The sequence below is a fragment of the Trematomus bernacchii genome, unplaced genomic scaffold (genome assembly GCF_902827165.1).
Source record: "Trematomus bernacchii unplaced genomic scaffold, fTreBer1.1, whole genome shotgun sequence".
NCBI lineage: Eukaryota > Metazoa > Chordata > Actinopteri > Perciformes > Nototheniidae > Trematomus > Trematomus bernacchii.
The window spans coordinates 2,127,401-2,136,813 of record NW_022987705.1 but is presented as its reverse complement, the minus strand read 5'-3'; the positions used below and the strand labels follow the sequence as shown (position 1 = coordinate 2,136,813).

The 9,413-nt window shown below is 42.4% G+C and overlaps 1 protein-coding gene across 1 annotated transcript in view; it reads left to right on the top strand.

Annotated features, from left to right (window-relative positions):
- The first annotated feature begins 3,948 nt into the window (after positions 1-3,948).
- The window catches only part of mtnr1bb (melatonin receptor 1Bb), a 29,669-nt gene continuing 24,204 nt past the window's right edge, over positions 3,949-9,413 (top strand). Inside the window, exon 1 of the mRNA XM_034140208.1 lies at positions 3,949-4,159. Coding sequence (XP_033996099.1) covers positions 3,952-4,159 — 208 coding nt within the window. The 5' untranslated portion in view covers positions 3,949-3,951. The remainder of the gene's footprint in view (positions 4,160-9,413) is intronic.

Genomic DNA, 9,413 nt, shown 5'->3' with positions numbered 1-9,413 from the left:
TTTGACTCAGGTGTAACTAAAGTCTGATTTAAGGGTTGTTTATATTTCACATCATTAATCAGAATCTGCAAAGTAACTAAATGGAGGCTGGGCTGGACCCGTCCAAGTCCAGTTTTGGAAAGTCTGCCGTGGTTCCATTCCATTTCAAAGAGCTGTTTGACGCTCGGCCTAACCTTGTCGCACTGCCACTCCAACATCCAATCACAGAGCTTGAGGACTAAGCACGGGTTTGTAAAGCAAGGCGGATGTTGTAGTCCCAAACGATAGCTCGGGATTCTGGGTAGTGTAGTGTCTTCGGAAACTCTGTAGTGTCTAAACTCCGAAAAAACTATTTGTTTCTCCGAATCGAAGGTTAAAACCACAAAAGCATTGTACACAATTTAAACCAATCAATATTGTGTCATTAACAAGGATAAACTGATGTTTATTAGTGGATGAGTAATGCAGATATCACTGTGTAATCATTTGACAGTGAGGGGAATACATCCGGTTTTATTATGAAAACTTCAAGACCGGAAAAACTGTTTTCACCCCGTGAGGGTTGATGCTAACTTTACATGGAAACTGCCGCATATGCCCCTTTCACACCAACAAGGTTCCAGGGCCGGTTCGGAGCTAAAGCCTGAAAAGCACCGTTTTTTTTCTGTTCACACCGCAGCGGAGCCGCAGCGGAGCCGCCTCTAAGCTCCGAAAACCGATGCTTTTCAAGCACCAAAAAATTGTCGGTCTAGAAGCAAGAACCGCATACGTCACGCTTACGTTGGAGGTGGGGCAGGGGCGGGATTAACCTGAGCAATAACAGTTTATGGCGAGTACGGCAAATTAAAGTTGTAACAAGCAGTAGCGCTGACCAAAGTGACTAGAACGCAACCACACATTTATTAAAAAAAACACACTTTATAAAGTCAGGCAACACTAACCAGGCTTAGTGTGATTCTGTTTATTTGTACCTTACTTTGACCATCCGTTCGCTGTCATTGATCATTGTGGAGAGCAGGCAGACGTTTTGTTTTGTATTATAGCAGCTATCGGATGGAATCAATACATGGGCTGCACAGGTTGTCATGACTCATGTCCGACTATCAGAAGTAGAATCATAATGAAAAAATGCCGGTAAAATATGCCGGTAAAATGTGCCAGCTTATGCCACAATAGGATAGCAACAAGTAGTCAAGATAGTCAGTTTAGCTTCGGTTGCTATGCTAACATCACCCATTTTATACTAGAGAAACTTTCATAACAACGTTGTGATGCCAAACAGCGGGCAGCACTGCAGCGGTCGGTAAATGCCGCTGAAACACATTAATAAACAATGAACCACGGCACTCTGGAGAAAAGTACAAGGGTTGAGAAGTAATTATTTAATTTAATCTGGCTTCGTATGATTAAAAGCAACACGATCATCGACCCGACGCCGTTGGGGAGAAAATCAGCGACGTAAACGGTGACGTCATGACGCAGCAGCGGCAGCACCAGTCGGGCTCTGGGCGGTGTGAAGAAAACGGGGGCTGAAATGAAAAACCGGTTCCGAACCAGAAAAGCTCTAGCACGGAGCTAGAACGGGAACCGCGTTGGTGTGAAAGGGGCATTATACACGTTCTCCTGGCGAGACCTCAAATCATCTTCGTAATATCTATCAAACTATAGATCCTACACATCCACTGGACGTAGATTATAAAAGTACAATATACACTTCTCGCTAGAAATCTAATCAAAAAGCATTTTAATGGCCAAACTATTGCACAATTTAGGATTTTCCAGAGAGGGTTATTTGTGAATAAACGACCCTCCGGAGCGTTTGCAATCAACGGGAGAATGTTGTTTCTTACACGGCCACTAGAGGTGCTACACTTTAAAACGTGACTCTGGGTCGTAATAAGCTGCTGAACAATCGACCTATATGGTCGTTTTTGTAGGAGGACAGGCTGGCCAATCTAGCTAACCTCACAGCCTGTAGCCTGGTCATCACATCACCCTGCTTTGAAGCTGACATGGTCTGCTCCTGCTGCTGTGCTCCAGCGGTGAAGAGTTAAACAAGCGCATGGTGCTGGCCAGGCGCGCCGGATTCATTTTAGAAGTGGGGGGGCCAAAAAAGTGCGTGTGTATGGCCCAATCCCAAACCACGCCCTACACCCTACACACTTCCCCTCCGTGACGGAGTGAACTCCGTGGAGTGACACATGAGGCTCCCTCCTGTCAGATGGACGGAGTAAATACAGCGGCAAGCTTTGGGACAAACTCCCCTCTCTCCGGCAGATACAGGAAATGCTGTAACTGTATGTAAGAACGGTTTCAAATCAGCATCTCTTTGACAAAAAATGTAAATTAATAACTAAAATAAAACTCCAAACATCTTTAATTGTCTCTTTTAGTTTTAAACCTGATGTTTATAAGCTTCTTAGTTTTTGCAACAGTCTGTAAATATACACAACTTTATAATAAAATGCACACATTTACCTTTTTCTACAGTAGAGTGGCGAGTGAGAGGCGAGCTGTCATCTTCCCTTTACAAGCTTAAAGAATGCCTTTAGCTAATGAGATTGAATATAACAATAACAAATAACAAAATATACACAGCTATATCAGATCGCGTTTTAGATGCGACTTTAGAGTAGAGGGGAATTATTGAAACGGGATTTGTACAGTGTTCCGCGGCATCCGCCGCTCCGGAAATGTAGGGCAGGGCTGAAAAGTGGGGGGGCCAATGGCCCCCTGGCCCCCCCGCTTCCGGCGCCCTTGGTGCTGGCCACAGGCGCTGACAGCATCAATGAAACATGCGTCCACTGGATGAGATGGAAAGTTCAACTGGCTGCCACCAGTGAGTCGCGTTATGGATGAATGGGATTAAACTGCCGCCTCCACTTGCTTTCACTGCATGGCGCATAAAGTCAATCAAATAGTCCTGAGTCCAACAATGACACCCCTGTGGATGCATGCCCACTCTGCTAAATTATATTGGTTGAATCAATATTGTGTGAGAGAAAGACTCCCATAGCTCCAGCGGTTTTTCTCAAGTTCTTACACAGGCTGTTGAAAACCAAATAAAACAGAGTTATACAATAAACATTAAGCTCTAGCAGAAGATGTGTATCTTGTTATGCTCAATTAGTGCACACTTAAAATAGTCTGTGACACGTGGTCCACATAAGTCACAGTGGGCTGATTGGACTTCCCGCGCAGACCCACCGCTGGGTACGTGCAGGTTAAATGAGGGGAGTCTTTGTTTGCACGCCCGCCACGGCATGGTCATTGGAGATTGCGCTTGGAAATCACAGAGAGGAGGAGAAAGGAGGAGAGATCTGTGGAGAGCGGAGCCGTGTGGCAGTCTGAGGGCATCTCCGTGATATTTACCGCGCACTGAGCCTCCTCGGCACACACAGCGCCGGCTGCGTCGTACTTGGTCGAATTGTAAGGGCATCAAAAATGGAACGGGAAGACACTTTGTTCCTCGGTTTTTGCAGATGATATTGAATAAAACACAAGGACTCCAGGGCGGTGTAATGGTTTGACATGCTTTGTCATCATGTCTTACGTTGGCGCACGAGTCTGTGATGCCAAGCAGCAAGCCAGAAGCACTCAAAGAGGATGAAGACTTGAATTTAAGTAGTTTTATGAAACGTTATTTGAACGACAATTAAGTGACATCTTCTCACCAGGGAGGAGGCGTGGCACCATTGCGTGTCCGATCAGCTGTCCTTGGCATACGGATGACTTTTGCGCGGACACAAATGAAGAGAAGACTCCATGTGACACATAAAGGTCACGAATGAAAACCACTTGGTTAAACGAACTCCTCTCGACTTTATGTAGCAGACTTTACGTGCGTTTTGGAATGTGGAGAGGCATCCAGGCGCGACCCATGTTTTGTTTAGGACACACAGGTACCGGCGGTACCTGCGGGACTTAAAGCACAGTTGGGACTTGAAGGCAGCGTTGGGCTGTGGGCCAGTGATGCCGGACACATTCACATTCATAAAGAACCGGACAGAGCCACGGCTGGGGCAGCTGGAGCGCGCACTGGCCACGGACGAGAGCGCTCGCCCCGCCTGGGTCATAGCAATCCTGGCCAGCGTCTTGATCTTCACCACGGTGGTGGACGTGCTGGGGAATCTGCTAGTTATCATATCCGTGTTCAGGAACCGCAAACTGAGGAACTCTGGTAAGAAATGTCCCTCCTTGGTGTTGTATTTACAAAGGTGATTATATAACAGTCACTAACAATCACTCACATTTTTGAATGAAAGGCGTTGTGCATTTGTGCCTGCAGTAAGCATTTCATTACTAATGAATGTCTCTTAGAAATTCTGTAGTGGATGTGTTTTAGCTTGCATTTTTGCACATTTCATGTTTTAAGCCACCTTGGAGCTTGCTTTCCCCCAAAATATCACTTCAATCAGTGAACTCCAATATCAAAAACCAGTCCATAGTAAATTATTGCATCTTACTTACTTATATTGCTTTTACAATAATAATAATAAAAAAACATTAAACTGACACCATGCAGTAGTTTCAACCAAATGCCTTATTCTGGTTAGTTTGCTTGCAACTGTAATGCTATAGCTCCCAGTTTATGACATTATCCAGAACACCAATTCCTGCTGATCTGTACCACATATCTGATGAAAGCCACAGTAATTCCTGATAGGGTTTTAACCCCTGCGGTGCGCTGACTGACAGATTATTATCTTCACAGCTCATATGCCACTATAGTGACTTGTTTGACACACTGCACTGCTGTAGCAGATTCATGTGTCTCTTTCTCTTCTGCTCTTTAAAGTTCAAAGGTAGTCTATCTCCTGTTTGATGTGTAAGAGCAGTTGAATGAGCTCAGGTGAGTCCTTCAGAAAAGCTTGTCATACCAGTGTGTGTAATTACCCAGGAGGCCTGCTATGAACTATAATGCAAAATCATACTATTTCGATGAGCCATCACTATGGGTATAATTGCACCGTTGAGCTTGTAATTCAACTATTTTCTGATGATAATGAACGCCTTCAAAAATATACTGAATTATGCATAGTTTTTATGTTGTTGATGTTCCCTGTTTACCACTAATGATACCACTTGCCCCGCTTCAATCAGAATATACTGAAAAAAGTCTTTCTTTGCTAACAAAAACAATGAAACAAGTATCTCACCCTGATGGGATTATTATTATTTGGATGAAATTGTTTAACATCAAATGTGAGTATCCTCCTGACCATTTTCTTTGCTCTTTATTGGGCAAGGTAATAGGCATTTATTTTTGTAGAATTCAACCAGGACTATTTTTTCATTAGAGTCAATGGGCAAGATACCTGGAGGAGTAACATTTAGGGACATTATGAAACATTATTTTCAATTTTCTCTCTTATTTAAACTTTTTTTTTGCCTTGGACTTATCCATTACAAGATCATTTAAATGGAACAAGAATTACTCCCGGTACTCTAGCATTGATGAGCATTGCATCCTTTGTCAACTAAGTTTTAGGCAATGAAAATTAAGAAGTTTTCAAGTTCACACATTTAGAAATTAAGAGGATCATTTCTAGGGTGATTCTATTTGTGTGAAGCTTAACCGTCAAATCCATTTTTAATCATTATCTTATTGAACTAAACCACTTTATACAAACAATATAAACTTACAAACTTACCCTTCACCTTCAGATACTCTTCACCATTATTCAAAGTACCATATTATTAAGCAACACGTTTTTGGTATTTGGTAAAAAACACACTTTCCTTTGTGTTCATAAAGTACTTTTAGCAATATGTTACATACTCTATAAATAAGAGCAAAACAATCATCATTGGTCTTTCATGTTAAGTCATATAGTGAACAGAATATTTGCCACAAAAACAAAACTGCAGTACTTCAATATACCTCCTCACAGGTTATTTTGTAATGGGTGAATTGGTGGGCATCCTGTTGGTGCTGTGTGTCGGGCCAGAGCTTTTTGTCAACTTTTATATCTGAGAGAATACAAAACATAATGGATTAATATGTACTAGTGATGGCTCTAACGATGAGAATCAACTCATCAGTTTTGATCAGTAACCCGTGTACACCCCAAGTGGTTATATAGCATGTGTAGACATTTGTATTCAAACGTTTGAGTACATGAGTAATATTCATTAGTATGAACAAGACATTCAAATCTGTATTGTTTTGAAAATAAATATTCTCATAGAAGAATTGAGCCAAAGCAAATGACACACACTTCCAAATATCACTTATTAGTACAGTATATAAAAAGATACAGTAACTATGGCCACCATGAAAAGCTGCGTGGACTTAGTACCTCATTAAAGTTAGCAAGAAACACAGCGGCTTTCTCATTAAAGGTAGGGTAGGTAAGTTTGAGAAACCGGCTCGAGATCGCTAGAATTTGAAAATACACAGCCGGAGAAAATATGCCACTTCCTTACAGAGCCCCTCCTCCAACACACACGAACGCGCACATGACCAATGAGGGCACGAGATAAGTTTGTGCACAGATGGAAGGCTGACAGGCAGGTAGGCCATCCAGTTATTTTAGCCGGGCCGGCTAAAATGATTGGTCGTGCTTTTTACAGTACTACGGCTTCCACAGATGACATTTTGTTATGGATTTTTTGTCAAAGCACTTCAGATATTAATTGCTATCAGGATGTTAAGAGCATTCCATGGAATATAACAAAAAGTGTATCTCGAGCCGGTTTCTCAAACTTACCTACCCTACCTTTAATAGAACAAACAGAACCTAAGGGAAAATGTCACTGAGCTACGTTATTAAACTCAACCATACCAATAACTGAGAATAACTAGTGAGTGGACTTTTTCAATAGCCAAATGCAAACGGCTTTTACATTAATCAAACAAAAAAGATCGTCCCCCTTCTTGAATGAATCAGAGAGAATGAGAGAGATGACTAAGAGATGTCTTGTTAAAAAGAGAGTTAGATGCTGTAACCATGAGCATGTATTTAACATCTCTATCTCTGCTGCTTTTTATTCTGACTCCTACCATATGTTCCTACAACCTTTCAAATATAAGACGTCCATCCATAAAAGAAATACTATTAAGAGTGCAAAAAGCCATGTAGCCCCGGGCTGATTGAAACAAGGAGTGTGGGAGTTTTTGTCCCACGTAAATCTCACACAACACTGTAACTGGTATCCTATCAAAAACTCTGGAAAATATCGTTTTCTGTGTGATCACGTTCTCCATGGAAAAAAAGACTTATATGTCCACAGGGCCTGTTTCAAGTGCCACTCGAGCTATTAAGAGGAAGCACTCGAGGCTTGGCTGTTAGAGCAAAGGGTAATCATTTTTGATTTGTGCACAATTAGGATCATGACAACACTTAAGAGCGGATCAGTACATTTTACATTGCAGGACACATAGCACACCTGTCAATCTCATCTATAATTTGAATAATTTCCAACACCGGATATATTTTACAGCTTGTTTTTTTTCTAGGTTTCCTATAGCCTACCTCACTAGACAGAGTGCTTTAAAAAGAACATTTTCAGTGGAGGTTTTGCCACTCACATGGTGCATTTCTGCCTTAAAGCTGATCTCTCGCAACTCAAACAGCCCACTCAGCAGTTGAGAAACCACACTGAACCCACAGTTGTGAACTCGAAGGACGACTACTGCAGAGTGAAGCAACCCACTCTACAGTTTAGAAAAACACCTGACTTAACAACAGCACATAACCAGTCACATCAGGAGTGTATCCTATGATTACACACTACAGTTCTCCTGGCTTTGCATAAGTAGCGGCTTTTGCAGGGGGAAAAATGACCGCTGAGTGTTGGACCAAAACATTTTACATGCAAGGCATTGATGACCATCTCTGCATCCTTCTCAGCTACTTATAATACCAGTATATGATAAACTGATCAAAACTGTGTTGCCCACTTAAGGAGCTACATTGTCATTGCACAATTTCTTTCTTTTTCCTCTTTTGTCTTTTCAAAAACCTCAATGTTTCCTTAGAAAGCCTGCCTCTTTCATCAGGTGTGATTGTGTATGAGAAAGGTTGCGCTCTTGACACACCATCACACTCACTCACGCATGCATGTATTCATGAGAAATTAGAGCTACTTGTCCTTTAATTGAGCCATTTGTTTTGTTTAAGAAAAGCTTTGATTCACACACATGTGTTTGCCTGCATGGAAAACACAAAGAGCATTCAGGAACTTGCAGTTCAGTTCATCATAATTCGTTTGTGAGAGTGTGTGCAAGGTGTCTTATACAATTGTGAGGGGCAGAGGTTTATGTCTCCTGAGATGTGTTGTTCAAGGTGCGTAGGTGTTGCAAAACTTTCAAAGAGAGGATCACACATTACACCGACTCACTTCACAGAGAATTTATTTAAAACACATATTTGCTTCTTTATTCCCTCTAAAGCTACGTTTTTCTAAGGCTCTCTGCCTCTACAAACACATGCCTGAAATAGTCCTTAGGTTGGTTTGAGGGTAAAGACTCTGCCTCTCTCCATGGTGCTGAAACCTGGAAATCTAAGTTCTCTCAATCTACTTCCTTATCTGTGCTCGTGATCTTTCGGAACGTCATGACTTGTAGTCCAAAAACTGTTCAAATTCAAAATGTGTTTCTAGCAAGTAATAATAATAATAACAACTTTAATTGATATAGCGCCTTTCATCAACCCAAGGTCGCTTAACAGAGAAACATATAAGGACAAGACATAAAACAGGGGGCAGAAATGGAAGTGTTACATTGCAGGGGGGGGGGGGGGGGAGAGTGAGTTAATGTTGGAAGGCTTTGTTGAACAGATGAGTTGTCAGGGTTGATTTGAAGATGTTCAGAGAAGGGGCGTTACGGATTTTCCAGAGGGTGGGGGGGCAGCGACACTGAAGGCACGGTCCCCGAAGGTGCGGAGGCGTGAAGGTGGAATGGAGAGCAGGCCGGAGTCTGAGGATCGAAGGGTGCGGGACGGGATGTATGGGTGGAGGAGATCTGTGAGGTACTGAGGGGAGAGGGGTTTTAGAGTACAGCTCAAATCGTGAAAATGATTTGAGCATTTTCTCCAATGCTTTTCCCGAGATGTGAACTTTGTAGATGCCAATTCAGTGTCGAACAGTAATGTTATACTGCAGCCTTTGTTTACTTTGTAGATGTAGATCTTTTTTACAGCCAAACATACTGTTGGCTGCATCTCAAAATCCAAAGCTCCATCCAAGAAGTTGTTTTGTTTTCCCCAGAGAGCCTATTAGTGAAGCTTGACTTGAGGTTATTTTGTCAGAGAACAGTTACACAGTTGTGTTGGAGTGAAGCCTGATCACTAGAGGCCAGCTGAGCAGGATTGGCAGCAGGTACGCTGCGGCTACAGCTTCACATCCAGCACGCTGCGCTCTGCAGAGTCTGAACTCCCAAGTACAAACTCCCAAGGACGCGAGCTCTAACTGCCAGCATCAGTATGGAA